We start from the raw sequence: 23,420 nt of genomic DNA on the forward strand, positions 1-23,420 counted from the left end.
AGCAAGGATGTGGGGAAACGTGTAAATGTGGATCCTGATAGTACAGCTAAAAGACAAAGACCTTAAGACAGCTATTTTTTTTTTTCTTTTTTTTTTTGAGCTGGGACCGAACCAGGGCCTTGCGCCTAGGCAAGCGCTCTACCACTGAGCTAAATCCCCCAACCCCAAGACGGCTATTTTTTATGTTTCTATTTGTGTGTGTGTGTGTGTGTGTGTGTGTGTGTGTGTGTGTGTGTGTGTATGTGTGTGTGTATTTACATGTGTGTGAGCACATGTGTGGGTATAGTTACATGTGTGTTCTTGTGTATGTGGAAGTTTATGTTTGATGCTAGGACCTATTCTTATTGCTCATCCACCTGATGCAATGAGGCAGTCTCTCAATCAAAGCTATAGTTCATTGATAAAGTCTCCACAGCCACCTTGCTCTGGAGATCCCGGTTTCTGTCTTCCCAGCCTGGAACCCACCAGGCATTTATATAAGTTCTAGGGATCCAAACTCTGGTCCTCATGCATGTGCCCCAAGCAAGTTAACCACTGTGCCCCCTCCCTATCCACTAAAGCATCTATTATACATATAAAATATACTGAAGTGCCAAGAAAATCCTTTACCCATACAAGGAATTCACTAATAAGTGATCTCTGTCAGAAAATGCAGTATATATTTAAAGCATACAGAGAGAGAGAGAGAGAGAGAGAGAGAGAGAGAGAAGAGAAGAGAAGAGAAGAGAAGAGAAGAGAAGAGAAGAGAAGAGAGAGAAGAGAAGAGAGAGCAATAATCAGAATATTGGAGTAGCTGGATAACACTGGAGCTAGAAGACAGAAGGTCAATGAGATTGAAAATAACAGCAGCAGTATCCAATCTGAAAATTATACTGATACCAAAGGCTCTCTCTAACTGCGAAACATGGCAGCTCAGACATGTGACCGCAGCAGTGGGATTATAAGCTCAGTGAGGGGACTGTAGTGAGGCTGAGGCCAGCTTCTACCATGCACAGTTATAAGTTCTAGACAAGTCTTGAAAGTTCAGAGCAATATCCCATCTCATGCAATGCAATCTGAAGCAAATCAAACCAAAACACAAGCTAAGATACTCTGCCATTAAATAGAAACTTTCCCCAAAAGGCAATACACTTTAGTTTGCACACCTAGTATCAGGCACCTGTTGTAGCCAGTTAAAGAAACCCTAATATCATTGCTATCATCTGGGCATTCATTCATTCATAACTATTTTTGTCTGTTTTTAGATCTTGGGGACTCTGATTTCTCAAAGAAATATGTTCAACCCATTATTGTGTATACATGCTATTTCTTCTCCTTTTACTTATATATTGGCATGAATACTGCCTTCCACTACCAATCAGTGGGCTCTTTACTGAAATTAACCAAAATTGTTCTGTGTCCTCAGAACCTGATCATGGTCTGCAAATGTCAGGTTCTTTAAACGAAACCAAAAGAATTTTATTTTTTAATCGTGTGCACTTATGTATGGGTATGCCCAACTCAATGCAAGTATCATGAAGGCCGGAAGAGGGCATCAGATCCCTCAGAACTGCAGTTAGAGTTTGTTGTGAGACGTCCCGTGTGTATTCTTGGAATGGAGCTCCTGCCCTCGGCACTGGTATTCTTAAATTCTGAGTCATCTGCCTAGGCACATAAAAGGCCACTTGTCAACAACAATGTCCTGCATGAATAAATTAAGGACTACATATCCCTTCTTATGTCCCACAGAAAGTGTGCCAACAAACTACTCAAATAATTCCAATCAGGAAATGGCTTTAAAAATAGAAAGAATACCCCCAAAATGGGCACACTAATCTGGCTTGTTATGAAGTGGAAACTACTTCTGCGCCAACGGTGGCCTTTAGTAAGTGGCACAGAAGTGCACTAAAAACTAGTGCTGTAAAACTGCTATCTGGACTCTTCTAGTTCTGGCTAAAATCCATCATATTTCTATACCAGCACTGGATAACCAAATGAGAGAGGGAAACTGACAGGTCCTTAATCTTGGTTATTGACAATCTTACTTGTTTTTAATTACACATTAAGTTATCAATAATAGCTTTTTAAATACCCATCTCCTTAGGACAAGCAGCAGCTAAAGTTAAGAAAAACTAAGAAGTCAAAAGAGAACACACAGCAGTGGAGACAGCTCAGCAGGGGAGGTGTTTACTGACAAGACTGAGGACCTGGGTTTTAAGCCTGGAACTCATATGGTGGAAGAAAAGAACAGTTGCCAAAAGTTGTCCTCTGATCTCCATATGAGTTCTGTGGCACATGAGCATACACATACATACACATACACACACATACACACACATGCATATATACATACATGCACAAACACATGCACATATACATGCACATACATACACATGCATACATGTACACACATGCACAAACATATACACATACACACATGCACAAACATATACACATACACACATGCACATATATACACATACACACATGCACACACACATTGATACACATACATACAGGCACACATACATATATACATACACACATGCATGTGTACACATGTGCACACAGGCACACACATACATACATATACACACATGTAAACACACGTACACATACATGCTCACACGCACATGCACACACACATATACACATACACACATACACACACTAAATAAAAAAAAGGGTAAAGATTTAATGTGTTTATTTTATGATACCATAATATAATGAGGATAGGTGGTCACTGGGGACTGGGAAATGGGTCACAAAATTATCCCATTAACCAAACTGCACTATGGGTGTTGTCCTTCCTTAGCCAGCCCTCAGGTACCAGCAGACACAGTTACACAATCTGGTCCTAAACATATAGGGCTCCCCCCGATTCTGCTTCTCTGACTGCGAAGCCTCTCATCACACAGGAGGGTCTGAGCTGTTCCCTCTCATGCTGATGGCCATTGGAAAGAACTGGCATACATGTGACCAGATCTCTCTGTCTCCTGGGAAAACCATCATTTCCACTACGTTCTCTTATTTTCTCAGCTCCTGTCTGCAAAGGTCCCTATATGCAGCTCCCTTTAATTTAATCCTGAGACAAGCGAAGTTCATCTCCATTTAAGCTTGGAGATTGGGGTTTTCCATTACTAATTGTTTAGATAGCATGCAAAGTACTAGGTTTCATTAAGACATTCACACACACACACACACAGACACACACACACACACACACACACACACACACACTCTTACACTTTGTTCTTATTTCCATTTCTCATCTCCCATCTGTTATACTCTGTTTCTTCCTTGGTGCCCACTAATAATTTTATATAGTTGTTTTTATGAGAAAAGTAATGCAAAAATAAATCTCTATTTTACCTATTTTTAATTAACTAATTTATTTATTATATATTTCATCTACATATATTATATGCATATACATTATATATATGTATATATGTGTTCTATCTGCATACAGATACCATCTATGTAGCATGTACACCTGCATGCCAGAGAGGGCATCAGATCCCATTATGGATGGTTATGCCACCATGTGGTTGCTGGGAATTGAACTCAGGACCTTTAAAAGAACAGCCAGTGCTCTTAACCTCTGAGCCATCTCCCCTGCTAATCATTTTTATCTATTTAATCCCCTAGTCATAGCAGACCTCTGAAGTACAGACAATGACAGGTGAGTGATTTCTCTTCTCTATTGGCTAAGATTTATCACTGAGGCTTAAGTCCAGATCCTGGATCTTCCACAGAATTTAATAAAGCTTCAGTTGCTACCATTGCCTAATGAAGATTTAGAACAATCTCTAAATGTCACAAACTCATTCTAGATCAGAGCAGCAAACTTGGTAGGCAGATGATACGGCGCACTATAAACTGTTAAACTTCGCTCTTTATTTTCTTTGGGTGAGCGTGTTTGCCTTGAGGGCTGGGAGGCTGCCTTCCCACCGTGTGTGAAATCCTGGGCTGGCTCCTCAGAAACGCATCTACCAGATCAGAAGCTCAAGTCACCCTCAGCCACAGGGCAAGCCTGAGGGAAGGTAGCGTGGAAAGGGAGGGAGGGAAGGAGAGAGGGAGAACTTTGAAATTCGTTTGTCCGAACTAAAAAGTAAAAATCTTAAGTAAGATACTACACGAAGAATCTCAGCCTAGAAAGTTTCCATCTATTTTTTGCCCTCATCACCACAGTCCTTTTAACGGCATTGCTATCCCATTTGGGGCTGTCATTCCATCACCTCGATGGCAAAAGACTTCTATTCATGGCGCACGAGGGAGGGAAAGCGGGGAGTGTGCTACCAAGGAGCATGTCAGTGGCATTTTAAGCTTCAAGAAAATTACACTGGCGTACAATACATATATATCTACCTGGCAGGACTACCTTATGATTAAAACTGACATGGAAAGGCATCTGTGAGAGCCAGTCAAAGGTTCTAAAAGTAGAAAATATGCCTTAGAAAACCTACAGGTGAGAATGCATTCTTCATCATATCGACTCGTTTCCTTAACAGGGAGTCCCTGCCGCTTACATTATGAACTGTGTCCTACCTGATCCAATTTCTTCTGACTACACAGGGCTGTCAGCAACTGGTGATTTCTCTGTCAACTCCAGGACTTGAGACTGGCTAGTGAACACCCACATTCGTGTCACAGGTACTGCTGTAATGACCCCCAAAAGACACCTTTCCTGTCAACTAGTAGCATGGGTCTTAGTTTTTTGGTTTGGCTTTTTGTTTGTTTTCTGAAACATTTTTTAAAACCCTTAATTATCTTCCTGATCTGCATGTTTTGAGAATATGGCCTTGGGGTGTGGGCCTTCAAGTTGAGCCGCTCCTGTGGAAGGCAAGGAAGACTGAAAGTTCAGTATCTTTGGTTAGGGATGTTTGAGGGCAGCCTGGAAAACTAACTGATACCCTTTCTCAAACTTAAAGGTCAGAAGAGACCCAGGAATGTGATGGTGCCTAGCGGCAGAGCTCAGCAGGACCAAGGCTGTTCATTCACTGGAAAGACGGGATGAGAAGAATGTGTCAACCAGGGACACTAAAACACCACTGAACTAGACATAGCTTCGTCAGAGTTGAGGCAGTGCTGGGATCGAACCCAGAGCCTTGTGCATGCTGTGATGGTGCCCCACCCTCCAGCTATGTAACTGGTAGAATTATGGAACCAACGAGTCCTTTCCTCATTTTTGTTTTGTGAGTTAGGGACCAGATTGGCCTAGAACTCAATCTGTCACCCAGAATGGCCATGAACTTCTTCCCTCCTCAGTAGCTGACATAACGGGCTTGGGTCACCAGGCCAGACTCAGGGTTGATTTTCATTTTGGAATTCATAAAGCTGAAGAAACTAACAGTCTAAAACAGAAGTTTATCATTTCCTCTCACATATAAGCGACATGCTTACTCTTTCATTCACAGCAACACAGAAATTGTATCCATCAAGCCATTTAGCCACTGCAGACCTGACACATACCTGAGCTGCAGACACATTGAAAGAAGGCATTTTTGTCTTCCAGAAAGGAAGTGCTCATTTTTCTTACTGAAAACAAGGAAAAATGCAACATATATTCCCTATCTATCACTGCGCTCTGAGAGGGGGGATATCTCACATCAGGTATGGGCATGTAGGGGCAGGGGAGCTCGAGTGATAATTTGGGTGGTAATTTACTTGTCTTGCAGACATGAGGACCTGAGTTCTGTCCTCAGAACCCACAGCTGAAAGCTGGCAAACACTTGTACTTCAACCTCTGGGAGTAAAGGCAAGTAGATCCCTTGGGCTCACTGACCAGCTAGCCTAGCTTACTCGGTAAATTACAGGCCAGTGAGAGACCCTGTGATGGATGGGAGGACAGCCAAGATTGACTTCTGTCCTCCACAGGCACGTGCACACCCATGCAAGCGCAACTTCACTACCATGAACCTGCACACCTGTGTATGGGGTATTTGTGTCTTCATGTGGGTTCACATATATGTGTTTATATGTGAGCTCAACATGTATCTCAAAAGTACAGAACTGAGACCAAATTATTACTGATGAGAGAAAAGATAAAACTATGCATTCCGTTTTCTCTAAAATTTGATAATACAAACACCCTTATTTTGTTTCCATCGGTTTAATGTGTCTTTATCATATAATAGCAGTTAATACTCTGCACCATGAATAAACTTTAATTTCATTAGGCTTCTTTCCAGCGAAAATTCAGTATTTTTAAGTATTATAATCAACACTATTAACATGTTTAATTTTTTTCACAGTCTATATGTGGGAATGTATTTTTAATGTATATTTCTGTGACATTGACTTTTCCTGGGATTCTCATTTTTATACTGCTATTTTATACTAAATAAAAACTAAGGGATTGGGGATTTAGCTCAGTGGTAGAGCTCTTGCTAGGCAAGCGCAAGGCCCTAGGTTCGGCCCTCAGCTCCGGAAAAACAAACAAACAAACAAACAAAAAAACCTAAGCTATCAAAATAGCACTCACTGCTGGAAGTGCTGATTTATACCTATAACCCCAGAACTGAGAAGGATAAAGCACAAAGAGCATGAGTTTGAGGCTAACTTGGGTTATATACTGAATCCCAAATCAATCTGGGCTATATAGAGAGATCCAGCTTCAGAAAAACATAGCATATCAACTTCTGGACATCAAAAGGCATGTAAGTGGACTTTTCTTTTTAAATATCAGAAACATCTATTTCAAAAAACATTTTCTTCTAATCGAAATTACATAAACATTATCCCAATATTATGCCCTGCCTTATCCCTCTTCCACAATAATACTCAAATGTATTCATAAAAGTGTTTCTGTTAGACAAAGTTTAATTCTAATTACAGCTGTACTTCCCATATGGTTACCGATAAACTTCTGAACATTTACAATCTGTAATTAAAATATTTAAAATAAGTTACACGGAGGAGAGACTGGAGGAATGGCTTAGCAGTTAAGACCGTTTACTGCTCTCATTCAGCATAGAGTTTCCATATTGAATGGTTTACAACTGCCTGTAACTCCAGAGACTCCAATGCCCTCTTCTGACATCCATGGGCAGACCCCACATATGTGCATATACATACACACTCATAAATAAAACTAAGTCTTTTAAAAAACATACAGTGGACAGAGTTGTCGTGTGTTCTAAAACGACTGCGTGATCCAAAAAAAAAGCACTGACATTTTGGTGAAGAAGGAGAAGTAAGATGTAATAACAGGAAACACAAAAAGGTAGATGACAAAGTAAGTCACTTCTCTACTTTTGGACAACACAGAATGAACATCTCAGTCATCCAGTACACACAAGAGTCTTAAGAGCTAGGAATTGATGTTGGGAGAAAAATGCTTAAATCTCAATAGTCAGAGACAGGCTGACGGAAAGACAACATGGTCAGGTAGGCCCAAGGCTTGGCAGGTGGAAGGTGTAAGTTTGGAAATTAGATCAGCAGATCTACCTGCAAACTGGGATTTGAGATAACTCTGGAAATGTGCCCAAGCTTTGGACTAAGTTTCTTTAGTCAGCCTAAGTAGAGTCTGGCAATGCCTTGCTTCATTCAGAGTTGCTCTGTCTGTGTACATTAGGAATAAGAACACAGTTGGAATATAAAGAACATATGATGCGATCTCACACACGGAAGAAGAAATCTAAAATAATCTGGAGAAGAGTCTAGACTAAATGCTAGAGGTACTTTCTAGGAGATGCTCCAAGGCACGAATTCTAGGAGACAGACAAGGAACAGGAAGGTGTGGTCTAAACCCTTTTTCTCAGAGACATCAGATCCTAACTGTCAAATGTGGTATATGCTATCTCTCACTGAAGTGCTGCAAATGTTAGGAAAATGTCTTTAAAATGACGAGCTTGAGGCAGGAGAGGCGGCTCAGCCTGTAAAGGCATTTGCAGCACACATCTGGTGACGAGTTCAATCCCAGGAACCCATGTAAAGGTGGGTAAGGCAGACAGAGGGAACAGACTTAGAAAGGCTGTCCTATGCCCTCCATAGGCATGGACCTCCCCCAATGACAGTAAGTTAAATATACACTTACAAAAACAATTTTATAGCTGTAAAAGGTAACATTCATAAGCTAGTTCAAAAGATGTAATTGATTTTTATCGAAGTCAACTCTCTGTAGTTTCTAAGATCGAAGTCCCCTAAAACTTTCCTGTCCTTGGATCAAAAACAGTTCAACTTCCAAAAAGGGAGGAGTCACCAGTATTTAAAGACTTTCAGTGTGAAAATAACCCAAAATTTCAAACGCAAAGCAGTTGCTAAATGCACCATCATCAATCTAAAATACAGAATGTTGAATCGCCCAAGTTTCACTATAAAAGAAATGTTGGAGAATAAGACATTTTATTAAATATTGATTAAACCCAACAGAGTACATAATTAAGTTTGTTTACTGTTAACATTTCTTAAAAGTTGTAATAAAGACAAGGGGTTATTTTTGAATGACAAATTCGAGTGATAATTTCGAAGGTAAATTATCCTAATTTGCCCTTGTCTAAATTATTGCATTCTCTTCTTAAATTTTCTCATTCGTTTATTGAGTGTACATGTGTGTGGGTGGGCAGGTGCTTGCAAGGGCATCAGCAGACAACCGTGAGCACTGTTTCTTTCTACATGAGTCTAGAGGATCAAACTCAGTTACGCATTGAGCCAACATGTTGGTCTCTGTTTTTCAAATGTACTGTGACAGCTGTTTCTGAACTACGTACTAGAATGGGTGATTTTAAACAGAAATAATATTGGCAGTTGTCTGTACCCCTTGGAAAAACCTGTTACCCTCCAGCAATATTTAAATTTTATTATAATTTTTAAAATTAAGTATCTCGCTGCATTCTAGCTCTCCTGCTTGTCAACCTCTCCTCACGCACAGTTGCCACTGAGAATTCCCTATAAAGAGCCCGTGTGTGACAACAGGTTCTCAGCAGCCTGCAGGGCTGAGTGGTGCTGTACACAGGGGATAGACAATGAGCTTCAGAGAAAAAGCTCATCACCACCATGCTCAGACAATGGCCTTGCTGCCTTCAGTGGAGGTGGTAGCATTGTTTGACTGTCGCTTCCAGAATGAGAGTTCCTGAATAGAAACCTAGGCAGAGGACCTAGGCAGTAAAATGAATTAAACTACAATATCAAATCCAACACCGACAGAATGTTAGGAGGGCCTTGGAGGGAAAACATATCAAGACACGTTTACAAGATGCACCAAGAGCTTGCAAAGTTAGTCTCAGCTTGTGAGGCCCAAAGTTGGCAATGTCATGTATCTGTCTGCTTGTATCCCTTTCCACTCCCTCTCACTGAGGCATATTCTTTTGCCTGAACCCAGAGCTTATCAACTGACCGGTCTAGCTGGTCAGCTTACTCAGGGATTCTCATCATATTCTCATCCTGGACCTGCCTCCTGAGAGCTGGGATTATGGGTGTCTGCCATACCAAAGCCCAATATAAAATCTCCCCTCCCTCACTCTTATTTTCTGATCTTTCTATAGTTTGTGAACTTGAAAGATTAGCATATATTCCTCCACTGCCCACACAAAGGCACAGACTTGGCATTCGTTTTATCTCCTGCAGGTCTATGATTATCAAGATCATTAGTGATTTGGTACATCAATTTTATAACTTCCATGTTTTTTTTTTCACTCTTTAGTACCATGAGATGTGTACATTTTGTCACATGCAATATTTTTATTTACCTGAATCTTATCCCAGTGTGCATTCCAGTCAAGCTCCCTTCTCAATCTTACCTCATGCTGTCCTGGTAGTCCAGCAGCCACTGCTTGGCTCTCTGAATAAAGTTTCATTGTAGGTCTCTATCATGGCTTCGATTTCATGACCCAATACCAACTTATTTTCATTTAAAATTACAGTTTTCTATTCATATATATTGATAAAGTGAATGTAGTGGGCCAGCCTAGCACAGCTTGGGTTCTCTGGTTTCCTCTTTGTTTGGCAAGCTCTGTGCTTGTAGTTCTTCCTGGAAAGTTTCTCATTAGTGTAAGGCTGGAGTGTGAACTCAGCATCTTCTTGCTCACCAACCTCTCTTGTATTACTTTAGTTAACACTACACATAAGTTTAATGCTTATATTGTTTTATCTGTATTTCTAGAGAATGGTTTCTCAAGTTGTTGGTATATTTGAAGAGCGTCTATCTAGTCTAAGCTAGCCTTGAACTCATGATCTTCCTGCCTAATTCTCCCTCAACATCCCTCTGCTTCTACCTCCCAAGCGCTGAGATATCATATACATACTGTGGTGTTCAACTTGATCTCTCATTTTTAAAACCTTAGAGGGGACAATGAAAGTTAAAAACAGAGTGGGTGGCAGATAAGGAGTGGGTGGCAAAGCATGATTATGTCAATTATAAAAGTGTCAAAATAAAACCTGTTATTTTGTATGCTAACTAAAAAAAATCAATAATTCTAAAAAGAAATATATCCATAGCACAGAAGATCACTATGACTCTATCTCACAGGAGTTGACTATAACACAAGAGATCACTGTGACTCCATCTCATGGGAGGCGACAATTACACAGAGGTCACTATGATTCTATCTAATAGAAAGTGACCAAGTGTTTCCTCACTTTTCCCTCTTTCCCACCAGCTTTGGAGACATGAATTTTGCATTTGGAACATTAGACTCCAGAAAATATTTTTAGATTTTTCAAATGTAGTTGTGTGGAGTATGTATGTCTCCATGTATGTCTATCTGTGCATGTCTGTGTGCCTAGGAGCACCTGCTAATAACACATCTGTATGTGAGGGATCTAAGAAGCAAGTCAGTGTAGCCATTGAATATCTGACAAAATAAACCTCAAATAAAAACTAAGCACATGAGATATGGATGGCTACTACATATTCATCTAATAAAAAAACACATCAAGAAGACACTGCAACTCTTAACATCTATGAAGCATACCCAAGAGCACCCAAGTTCATAAAAGAAACACTACTACAGTTTAAATCACATATTCACCCTCATGCACTGATAGTGGATGACTTAAAAAACCCACTCTCACCAGTGGACAGGCCATCTAGACAAAAACTTAATAGAGAAATGCTGGAGCTAACAGATGTTATAAACCAAATAGACCTAACAGTATTTATAGAACATTTTACCCAAACCAAAAATAAATAAATAAATAAACGCTTTCTCCTCAGCAGCTCAGGGAAATTTCTCCAAAATTGACCACATGCCTGGACACAAAGCAAATCTCAACAGATACAAGAAAACTGAAATAACACTGTGACATCCTAGCTGACCAGAACAGAATAAAGCTATTTATTCACAATGGAAACAAGAGGAAGCTTAAAAGCTCATTGACAACTCTCTCCTGAATAAAAACTGAGTCAAGACGGAAAATAAAAAAGGAATTAAAGACTTTCTAAAATTGATTGAAGATGAATATATAACATGCCCAAACTTATGGAACATGAGGAAGGCAGTTCCAAGAGGAACGTTTATAGCACTAAGTGCCTACAGAAAAAAAAATAATAATTGGAGCAATCCCATATTAGGAACTTAACAGCACACCTGAAAGCTCTAAAATAAAAAATTACATCTAAAAGAAGGAGACAGCAAAAAAAAAAATAATCAAACTCAGGGCTGAAAACAACAAAATCAAACCAAACAAATAAAAAGTAAATAAAAAAATCAGGGAAACAGAGTTGTGGATTTTTTTGGAGAGAAATCAGAAAGATTGGCAAACTCATACCCAAATTAACTAAAAGGCAAAGAGAGAACAGAATGTCCAATTTTAACAAAATTAGAGATGGAAATGGGGACATAACAACAGACATTGAGAAAATCCAGAGAATCATAAGGACTACTTAAATAAACCTATTTTCCATTACATTGAAATTATAAAAGAAATTGATATTTTCCTTGATATAGAGCACCTGCCAAAGTTAACTCAAGATCAGATAAGCAATTTAAACCAACATATAACCCCTCATGAAACAGAAGCAGTAATTAAGTCTACCAAACAAACCAACAAACAGAACAAATAAAAACCCAGGGCCAGATGGTCTTAGCATAGAATTTTACCAGACTTTAAAAATATTTTTATATTTTAAAATAGTCTTCAACTTATTCCACAAAATGGAAACAGAAGAATGTTGCCCAATATATTTCATGAGGTTATAGTTACTCTGATATCTAAACCTCATAAGATACCACCCCCCGAAGAAAGAGAATTATAGCCAATTTCCCTTATGAACATAGATGCAAAAATTCTCAATCAAATACTCGCAAACCAAATCCAAGAACATATCAAAAAGATCATTCGCCATGATCAGGTTAGCTTCATTCTAGAGATAAAATAAGTATGAATCAACACACATAAATCAATAAACGCAATCCACCATACCAGCAAACTGAAAGAAAAAAATTATCATCTCATTAGATCCACCTTTGGAAAAAGAAAATCCAACAGTCCCTTCATAATAAAAGTCACGGAGAGATTAGAGAAACAGGAAGCATACTTCATAATCAAGGCAGTTTACAGACAGCCCATAACCAACATCAACTTAAATGGAGAATAACTCTCAGCAATTCCATTCAAAGCAGGAACGAGACAAGGTGTCCGCCCCACAAACTGACATCGTGGCGCTACTGCTGATGATAACACCAATACAATTCACCGAACATGGAGAAGTCAAGCTGGTGTTTGCACACAGCCTTCACCCCTATGGGTTAGCATCTTTGGTACAGTTAGGTATTTAGCATGCTACCAAAAGAGAAGCATGAACACCAACGTGACCAGAGACCCTTTGATCTACAATACTCTCCTGCCTACAAGATATCTCATGTGACAGGGGCACAAAGCTTCTAGGAGTAACCAACCAACAACAGATTTAACTTAAGACTCACTCCACAAGGTTGAACCTGTATCCAACACTGCTTGAGTGACCTAAGAACCCAAAACCAGATAACTCAGGTTCATAAAGAAAAACCAAATAATACTGTCTCTTTTTTAAATAGCAATAAAGTGACTCCTGATAACATTCTGCTATACTCATAGGTCAATGCCTTGCCCCACCATGACCAGAGAAGCTTCCTCCTGCAGCAGATGGGAACACACACAGAGATTAACAGCAAGGCAGTATACAGAGAATGGAACACTCAGAACGTCTCCATCAAATCCTTCCTCTCAAGGCTCGGGGGACTGTGTGGTAAAGAAGGCGGAAAGAGAGGCAGAGGGAGTGGAAGACATTAAGAAAACAAGACCCTCTAGATCAACACGATCAAAGCTCCTATGAACTCACAGAGACTGAGGCAGCATGCACACGGCCTGCCTGGGTCTATACCAGATGGAGTCATGGAGGTGAAAGGTCGAATGGACACATACCCCAATCTCTAGCTCAGAAGCTGTCTCCAACTGATAACCATTTGCAAATCAAAATTTAGCTTCCTCCCAAGGAGTCTCACTGGGAGAGCAAACTGTTCTTAGGGCTAGGCTGTGTACCCAGGAGTAGAAGCCAAAAGAAAAGGAACTCAGTGTTATCATTGGAGGTGTCTTGTCTCATGATGTGATGTCGGGGCTCTTCCTTTTTTAATCTTTAATTTCTATTATTTTTAAAAAAATTGTATTCATATATTTTTCTCTCTTTTTAACCTACATCCTTTACATTGTGGCTCCCAGTTAAGTGTCTTTTCTGGGATTCCTGAGCATGCAAACCAGCGGGTTCCCGCATACATATCTGTTTCTGGGCTCTTTCTTTCTGTTAGTTTTGTCCTATTCTGCTGTGTTAATTTTTGTTCTACCTTAATATATTTTATTTTACAATATTATCCCTTAAAAGCCCTTTTATTTTCCAATGACAGAAAGGTGATGGGTCTGAATTGGAGGGGGTGGGGAAGGAACGTGGAGTAGTAGAGGGAGGAGAAACCATAATCTGGATATATTATTGAAAAAAAACCATATTTTTAATAAAAAGAAAAATATAGATCTTTATAGTTTAAAAGGAAGAAAAGTAAAGACATCCAGAAGGAGCTGGAGAGTATGCTTTAACTAAAACAGGAAATTATGAAGCCAGCAGGCCATCTCAGGGCTAGTTTCAGTAGTTTTGGGAATCTGACTTGATAGAGAAGTTGGGGAGCTGGGGATGAGAAAACTTCGCACCTGTTCTTCCTTTGCTCCCAACAACAAAGAAACAGAGCAGGTCAGAAACCGAAAAATGACAGTTTTACCTTGGAAGACCGGAAGGCAAATGCCGTTGATTTTACATCAGCTTTTTCTTTGTCCATGAGTAGAAGGTTCTTGTCTTCCATGAGGCTTAAGTATTTTCCTGTCGTGACGTGCCGGAGTCGGAATGGCTGGCCCCATCTTATGTGGCTTCCACTCCACCTGGCAAAACAACCAGAACTTGATCCAACACCATCACCATCAGAGAAGCAGCCATTGAAATGTAGGTGTGTGATTCTTCATGTGTGTGCACACAGGCGTGGATAAACACTATGAGTGGGATGTACAGACATATGCTACACGTCTGTATGTATAAACATCTTAGAACCAGGTGCAAAGGGAGGAGACAGACTGAGAAACTGCAGGGAAACTCACAGCTTTTATACTTATAGGGAGAAATGACTCTAAATATGTAGCTATACTACTTCCCTTAATTTATATACTATAAAAAGGAGAGCCTAATTTGTATGTATGCAGATGCATATCTAATAAAAATTCCCTTTTAAACTTAGTAATTTCAAAGGTAGAGGTGTTTAGGTGGATTTAATCAATGTAATATTTATATCAAAGACAATTTTTAATTATTAAACAATAAATATTGTGAATATGGAATGTTTTATGGTATAGGCTAACAGAACGATATAAAGGTTTAAAAGAACATTTTGTTGCTAGAGAGAATGCTAGAAGAAGGAAAACTCAGGTAATCACAGAACCCACCACTCTGAAGTAAAATCTCTCCAGGGACTCTTGCAAGGGGAAAAGAGGAGTAATAAGCACCCTTCACCATGAATATGAGTTTGAGTGTTCTTAAGTAAATGAAGGTGAGTGTTAACTCATAGTCACTTGATTGTTTGGAAAGCAGAAGTGAAGCCACTTGATTTTAAACCATCACTTCTTGAGGCGAGGTTTCAGAGTGCATGACTTTAATCCTAGCACTTAGGAAGCAAAGACAGGCTAATCTCTGAATTCAAAGCTAGCCTGGTCTACACAGCAAGTTAGTGGGCAGCCAGGGCTGCCCTTTTCTCAAAAAACAAAACAAAACAAAACCAATACCCCTTTAATATATAGGAGGTTATTTTCCACCCATCGGTTTAAACTCATCAGGATAATATTGAGAATGTGTCATGTTTTCTGAGATTACTGTTTAGAATACCCGAGCAAAATGGCTTCAGACACTAATTATTGTATTCATCATTAAATAGGCAGATGGCTCACATTTTAAAAATCTACAGACACTGACTCTGGTAAAACAGTCCTGGCCCTCACCCAAGGAGTCTGTATCTACAGCAATTAAGTTCTTTTAGAAAATGTAATATTTTAGAAAAATATATTGACAACTTAGTGCATTTGAAACAAAGATTAAACCTTCCAATTATTTTTTAAAAGTTCTTACTAATATAGTAGAGTTGTCTGAAACAGTTTAAAGCTCTACCTTTATCAGTGATGCAGCATTTAAACAGACTAAAAGGCGCTCTTTAGATAACTTCTAAACATACCAGAAATATGCATACATCTGTGGGCATCTGAATTCTTACTGCTATGATGAATACTGTGGTGATTTTGGCTACTATACAGAATTTCCCACTCCTGTATCAAGCTACTTGTGAGTCAAGTTCATAGTCTCTGCAAATAGCTGTTGAACTGTTCGTATCCATGGACACCTTTAGAAGTTTAAATCCATAGTCTTTCAGGCTTCAGGTGAGTGACAGGCTTGCAGATAACTTGTCCTGCTTCCAAATCTGACATCACTCTATCCTAGCAGTGCTTTATGCCAGGAAGATGCCAGGTGTGGGTGAGGCGATGTTACAAAGCAAGAGAGACCAAAGGCAAAGGCAGGCTGTATGCAATTGTGAAATGAGACTATTCTTGGGTCCTGCACCTGGTGAATCAATACAGAAGAGGCAGAAAGAGACAAGAGGAACAAACGGTTGGACACTACATTTGTCTTCCATGTTGTTTGCTGCTGGAGCTAATAGAACCATCTCACCCTGAATTGGAAGCCAAAGGCATTGACCATCCTGTACCCTCAGAACTTTAGGCTGGGTTTAGAAGTTCTACTTACGCGACTCTTAGGGTCTCCAGTCTCCAGAGGGAGCGGGCATGAACTGATACAGCACCACCTTCATAATGGACTGTTCTGTTGACATAAAAAAAAAAAAAAGTTTAACAGGTTTCATTCCTTGAACTCTACTTTTTAAGCAAATTGAAAGAAGGCAGGGTGAGGAAAAGGCTGTAAATGTTAAAGATCTACTGTGAGGCAGGAGATAACACAGCTGGGAATAAAAATAAATTAACACTGATCAATGTAAGTTCTTTCTTATTAAACATTTATTTAACCATATTCTGTCCCCATTACTTACCCATATAATATTAATGTTGTTTCATAACTTCCCTCTATAGGACATACTTTTACCAACTTTGGCCATGGAAGTACAGGCTTAACAGCTTAGGTGTCGTTTTATATATTATTATATAAAGATATGCACATAATTGTTCATGGCTCTGAATTTGGCTTTCATTGTTTAAAATACTTCCAAGAAATGTAAAAGGGTTGACTCAGTATTTTAATACAGTCGTCTGTAATTTACACCCATAGGCAATGCATGACAAAATATAAACTGATACATAAAATATAAAGAGAGGGAGCTGGAGTGATGGGTCTGTGGTCCACAACACTTGCTCCTCTTGGAGAGAACCTAAGTTTGGTTCCTAGCATTCATGTTGTATGACTCACAATTTCATGTTCCTCCAGCACCAGGTGAGTTGACCACTTCTAGCATTCATAGGCACCCACATGCACATGCACATACACATAAGTACATAAGTAGAAATAAAAATCTTCAATATATAACTTGCACATAATGATCAAATTATGTGCAAAGGTACATCTCAGGATGTCTATCACATGTACCCAAATGCCCAAATACTCCTAATAATATAAGATGTCAAGAAACTTACATAAATTAGCCAAACTGGTCTTTATAACCACCTTTCAACACTGTTTCAAGAAAACCAAGGATTGTGAATACACCCAATGTCTTTTCCCCAGGGCTTCAGCCTCCTCTCTAGAATATTTCCCCATGATCTAAACATACACAGGAATGCTTTCTTTCAAACATAACACCAACACCTTGCTTCTCCTCTCCAGCCTCCCTCTCTGTCTAAGTGCCATCTACCTCCTGTTGGTTTTTCTTGTGATCCAATGTCACTCCCAGACCTGTTCCTCTATGGAAATAGAGTTTGCTGCAGCCATTAAACAACCTTCCTGTCACCAACTCCAATAGACTTTAAAAAAAAAAAAAAAAGATTCTGAAACTCCTTGCTATCCAGGCCATGTTTCTATCACCTTCCTTGCCTGCTTCTCCTCTGTATCCCTTTTGACAACACTTTTTATTCTATCATTATTGAAGAATTTTTTAAATATACACAAAAAAATTGAGTAAACAAGCCCTTGCACACCCAGTTTAAACTTCAACAATTATCAGCATGGGACCAACCCTGCTTACAGCCTCTAACAACCTCTCCACAGACAGCCTTTGGCATTATAAAATATCTGGTCAATTTTCAAATGTTCTAAATTATCTCACAAAATCTTTTCTTCCATGGCTTTTATCAAGATTCAAACAAGATGTTAATATTGGTTAGCTATCCTCTTTATTCTAAAGGAGTTTCTCTCTCTCTCTCTCTCTCTCTCTCTCTCTCTCTCTCTCTCTCCTCTCCTCCTCCTCCTCCTCCTCCTCCTCCTCCTCCTCCTCCTCCTCCTCCTCCTTTTGGGGTACATGCTTTGCTTGTGTTGTTTTGGTTTCTTCCTTCTTAATATTTATCTTATGAAAATTTTTGTTCCATTCGTCCCATTCAACTTTCCATAATCTGATCTTTCTAATGTGTCCCCATGGTGCTGGAATTACAGGTAGTTGTGAGCTGGGAACTGAACTCAGATTCTCCACAACAACAGCAAGAGCTCTTGCCATGGAGCAACCTCTCCAGTGTCATGGTGTCCTTATTTCTAAATCTATGTCTAACTATAACTGCTTATTCAATTTAGATTTTTTTTTAATAATAGCACTTCAGAAAGCCATGTTTCCCACTGCCTGTGATAACACAACCATCAGAGAGAACATAACACCTAGATGTTCATTTCTTATGATCTATCAACAGGTTCAGCACCATCCCCAGCTGTCTACAGTAACCAGAGGGGCTTTAGATACAACAGTGAACACTTTCAACAGCAGTGACTTTCTGACATGGCATATGCAATAATCACGTGAGAAACTATCAAAAAACGCTATGCCATGTCCCCACCAATGCTCAATAAAGTAGATGTGGAGTTTGGCTCCTTTTAAAGTCTTCATCCAATGAGGATCCAAAACTTGGACCCCATGGTGTAGATGGGTATCCCCTTGGCGGTACACCTGCTGTGTGGAGTTGGACATATCTTAGCTACAGGGGATTTTTCCTACATTATAGGATATCTACAGCAATGGCCCCCTTACCAACCAAATGCCAGCCTCCCATCAGTTGGTACAAGCAAAACTGCCTCTCACATTGCTAAATGTCCCTCATGAGACAAAAGCAACCCTAGCACAGCACTACTGATGCAGGTGAATGAATATTAACCTTTAGTGAGGTATATTTTTTCCAAAATCCTCTTAAAGCACAAGTTGGCCCTATGGCTAGAGTTTCTGATTGAGGTCAAGGGTGAAACCCATGCATCTACTTTTCCCATAAGCCCCTGGGTGAAGTATATTCTGCAGGTTGACATTTTGAGAGCTATGGGGCTATATTAGTTATTTCATTGGGTTTCTTAACCTTGGTTATATAGAAGAAGCATGTCAGCAGCTTTAGGAAATTTTAGGCAGAGAACACTCAGGCTAAGAAATCAAAGTCTTCAGGTACATGCTTAAAACATAAATGAAAAATAATCTGGACATTCTACTTCACTGTGTGTATAAACACAAATGATGAGACATTGATGGTAGATAGGTAGATAATAGACAGATGATGATGATAGGTGATTGATAGATGATAGTGATAGATAGATAATAGATAAATACATAGATGCAAACAGAGGCTGAAAGATGGAAGATAGAAATATGATAGATAGAGATAGGCAGGTAAAGAGAAAGATGGCAGGCAGATAGATGAATAAAGATTAGTAGATAGATGGTTGATGAACGATATATAGATGATAGAGTTTATATAACTCTGACTTTAATAAAAGTCTTCTGTTTCACCATAAAGAACAGTCTTAGATACATTTTTAAAATATCTGTTAATTTTTTTATGCATATGGGAATGTTGTCTGCATATATGCCTTGCATCCCATGTATTCCTGGTACCCACAGAGGCCAGAAGGGAGCATCAGATACCCTGGAATGGGAGATAAGACAGCTGTAAGCCATCATGCGGGTGTTGGGAATTGAATCTAAGTCCTCGCAAGAACACCCAGTGTTCTTAACCTCTGAGTCATTTCCCCAATCCTCTAGACTCCTTGTCATATTTTCTTCTAATGGTTAGCAATGAAATTTAGAAATGTAATTTTAAAAAAACCTAACCATTTAGAAAATGAAGAGACTTTCCCAGGATCAAAAGAAATTGAAGATTTATTGTACCAGGAACAAAATGAAGATAGGACCATTTCACAACATCTGTGATTGCATGGAGATTCTGAAAAGCCTATAGTCTACAATTCCTCAATTATTAAAAAAAAAAAGGATAATAAAAGAAAGAATTCTTGTTGGAAGAGAAGAGCACAGCAGTCCAATAGAATGCAGAATGGTGAGACTCTCAAATGGGTCTAAGTATAAAGAAGACAGGAGCTGTCTTCCTTTTTTCTCTGTTACAGTGAATAAACACACTGACTAAGGCATCTTATGCAGAAAGGGGGATTATTTGGCTCACAAGCTCAGGAACACCCCACCAGTGTGAGGAAATCAAGATGGCCAAAACTTGAAGCATCTGGTATCATCACAACCACAGTCAAGAGAAGAGAGAAATAAATTAATATAGGTAAGCATTTATGCTCTTTTCTGCATGCAGTGGAAGCAATGTGATCAGTTCTCTCAAGTTTTTGCCACTGTAACTTCCCGATGATGGTGGATTAGAACCTGGAAATGGGGCCTAAAATAAACACTTTTCCTTCCCCCTAAGTTATATTTCTTACAGTATTTTATCACAGCAACAGAAAATAAAACTGAGACAGAAATATAAATTTTCTGTACAATAATAAATCACTATGAATATGTCCTAAATATGCAAATATGCAGTTCTTAATAAGCTTAGAGAAAGATGCTGAGTAATGACCCTAACATGTTGATTAAACAGACTGTTACAGAGAAACCACAAGGTTGGAAATAAAATGTGCTTTAAGATACAAATAATACAGATATGGCTGTGTAAAATTACGCATCTATAAAGGAGAAATGTTCAAACATTTTCCTTCATAACTTTATTTTCAACTTAACAGGTTTTTTTAACTTTATATGAGTAGAAAGTTAAAGGTAAGTTTAATTCAGATTTTTTAAAACACAAACATAAAGTTGAAAGGAAAGTAAATCCTACTTCCTCTCTGAAATCTTTTAGCTTTATCTCAAAGATCCTTCTGAACTGAAGTCTGTATTTGGAAAGTGTTCCAACAGTAGGTATAAAACCTTAGGGTCTTTCTCAAGTATTGACAGCTGACCAAGGGAACTTGGTCACTTACTGGATTCCACATAAACAGTTATTACTGTATAGAAGTTGGTAGGGTTTGGGTCTTTTTTTTTTTTGTTTTTTTTTTTTTGTTGTTGTTGTTGGTGTTTTGCTTTTTGTTTGTTTGTTTTGTTTTGTTTTGTCAGGAAGTCTCTGTGGGCTATTTAAGGATAATTTTGATGCTTTTGCAAAACCTTAAATGAAACACAGAACAAGGTCCATCCTATACGACTCAAATGGAAGTTAAGCTTATATAAATTTGGTCCACCCGGAGGCCTGCACCTCTTCTGTGAAGGGAGTATCACTTTTGCCCGCCATGTATCTCAGGCATCAAAATCAGAATCCAGAAAGACTTTTTTTCCCCCAAAGTCAAAGTTTTCTACTCCTGTGAAGAGACACCGTGACTGGAGTTGGGGATTTAGCTCAGTGGTAGAGCGCTTGCCTAGCAAGCACAAGGCCCTGGGTTCGGTCCCCAGCTCCAAAAAAAAAAAAAAAAAAAAAAAAAAAGAGACACCGTGACTAAAGCAACTCAGGAAAGAATTTAATTTGAGGACTCATGGTTTCCAAAAGGCTAGAGTCCATGACCACCATGGCAGGAAGCATGGCAGCAGGACGTGGCACTGAGGCAGAAGGTGAGGGCTCACTTGTTGAGATGACAACCATGAGGTAAAGAAGTGGGCCTGCGATGTGTTTTGAAATCTCAGAGTGAGATACATCTCCTCCAACAAGGCCGCACTACCTAATCCCCACAACGCAGTTCCACTGAGGACCAAACATTTAAACATATGAGCCCATAGAGGGCCATTCCCATTCAAACCACCCCAAAGTCCAACAAGTTTACCAAATGGTGTCAACATCTTTATACTCAGACAACCCAATGGTTATCTCAGGGCAATTAATCTCTTCTATATAGAAGACTGGAGGGGGAAAAATAAAACCTTCTTTAAAAAGGTCAAATGACTTATAAAACACTGCCCTTGGGGCTACCACTGGGGACTTCAACGCAAGTGCTAGTAAATTTGTCAAAATTTAAGGAAGATGAATAGCTGTTATGCTGGAAAGTTTTACATCAACTTCACACAAGCTAGAGCCACTGGTGAAGAGGGACCCTCAATTGAGGAAATGTCTTCCTAAGATCCGGCTGTAGACAGCCTGTAGGACATTTTCTTGATTAGTAGTTGATGTGTGGAGACCCAGCCTATTTTGGGCCCTCACCCCTGGGCAGATGGCCCTGAGTTCTATAAGAAAGCAGGCTGAGCACATTATGGGTAGCCAGCCAGTGAATAGGACCCTCCCATGCCCTCTGCATGGACACCTGACTCCAGGTTCCTGCCCTAACTGCTTTTGATGATGAACTGTTATATGGAACTGTGATAAATATATAAACCCACTCCTTACAATGTTATAGCTCCTTGGGGGGGAGGGAGAAAATAAGTAAAAATAATACAATTGATAATCACCCTAAAAACTATTACTGTGCAGATTTGAGGATTGAACCCAGGATTTCACATACAACTAGACAAACACTCTAGCACCCAGTTAAATCTCCAGACCTCTTTCTCCTTTAACTTGCAACAAGTACCACTACATTGCCCAGGCTGACTCTGAACTCATCCACAGTCCAGGCTGGTCTTTACCTTGAGATTTTCCCTGCCACAACCTCTTGAGTAACTGAGAAAACAAATCCCAAAAAGCTGGTACTAAGCACACATTTCTTTCTTTGTTTTTTTTTTTTAAACTGGATATGTTTCTTTATTTACATTTCAAATGTTATTCCCTTTGCCTGTTTCCTGTCCATAAGCCCCTATACCCTCACCCTTCCCTATAGGGGTATTCCTCCCATCGATCCCCCTTCCCCCTCCTACCCACTCCCTACCCCATCCCCCCACCACACCCCCCGCTAACATTCCACTGCACTGGGGGTCTAACCATGGCAGGACCAAACACACATTTCTTAAATGGAAACGTCTAGATCATAAACTAGAAAAGCTGAAGTTGCTGCAATTGCATCAAACAGAAACTTTTAAAATGCACATGTCATAGCCAATCATATTAGCTCATTGAAGACTACTTGAAAAACTCCCAGGCTTCTGACTGCACATTATGCCTCCACGACACATCCTTCTCCAAGACGATGCAATTCATTAGAGAACTCTTATTTCAGGCTGACCACGTAAGAAGAACTTTAAATGTATTCTAAGCACAAATTCTCCCCACAATGTCATCAATTCAACTTCTCATGGTTATTAAACATTGTCCACCAAAACATAAGTAGTTAGCTCTTTTGGTTCTGGGAGTCATAAAATACAATTTAAATCTTATCTCAATTGTTCAACCACTCATTCTCTGGGTAAAGAGCAAGTGCTGTGACAGCTAGCGTATTCATCTTTAGAATCCGAAGCCCAGAAAATACTATATTAGCATGCTAATGAGGGCACAAATCTTTACAAGCCTCTCACTGCCTGACATGGGAGTATTTATTCACAATAAAATTTTATAGGATACACAATTCCAATTAGTGAGCTTCAGGGCATAATCATAAAACATCATTAATAAATGACTGGGCA

The 23,420-nt window shown here is 39.4% G+C and overlaps 1 protein-coding gene across 1 annotated transcript in view; it reads right to left on the minus strand.

Annotated features, from left to right (window-relative positions):
* Positions 1 to 23,420, minus strand: part of Ryr2 (ryanodine receptor 2) — a 393,422-nt gene that overhangs the window by 281,060 nt on the left and 88,942 nt on the right. Inside the window, exons 11-12 of the mRNA XM_032885202.1 lie at positions 16,226 to 16,300; positions 14,169 to 14,325 (exon numbers count right to left, since the gene is read on the minus strand). Coding sequence (XP_032741093.1) covers positions 14,169 to 14,325; positions 16,226 to 16,300 — 232 coding nt within the window. The remainder of the gene's footprint in view (positions 1 to 14,168; positions 14,326 to 16,225; positions 16,301 to 23,420) is intronic.

Source organism: Rattus rattus, chromosome 14 (assembly GCF_011064425.1).
Source record: "Rattus rattus isolate New Zealand chromosome 14, Rrattus_CSIRO_v1, whole genome shotgun sequence".
Taxonomy (NCBI): Eukaryota; Metazoa; Chordata; class Mammalia; order Rodentia; family Muridae; genus Rattus; species Rattus rattus.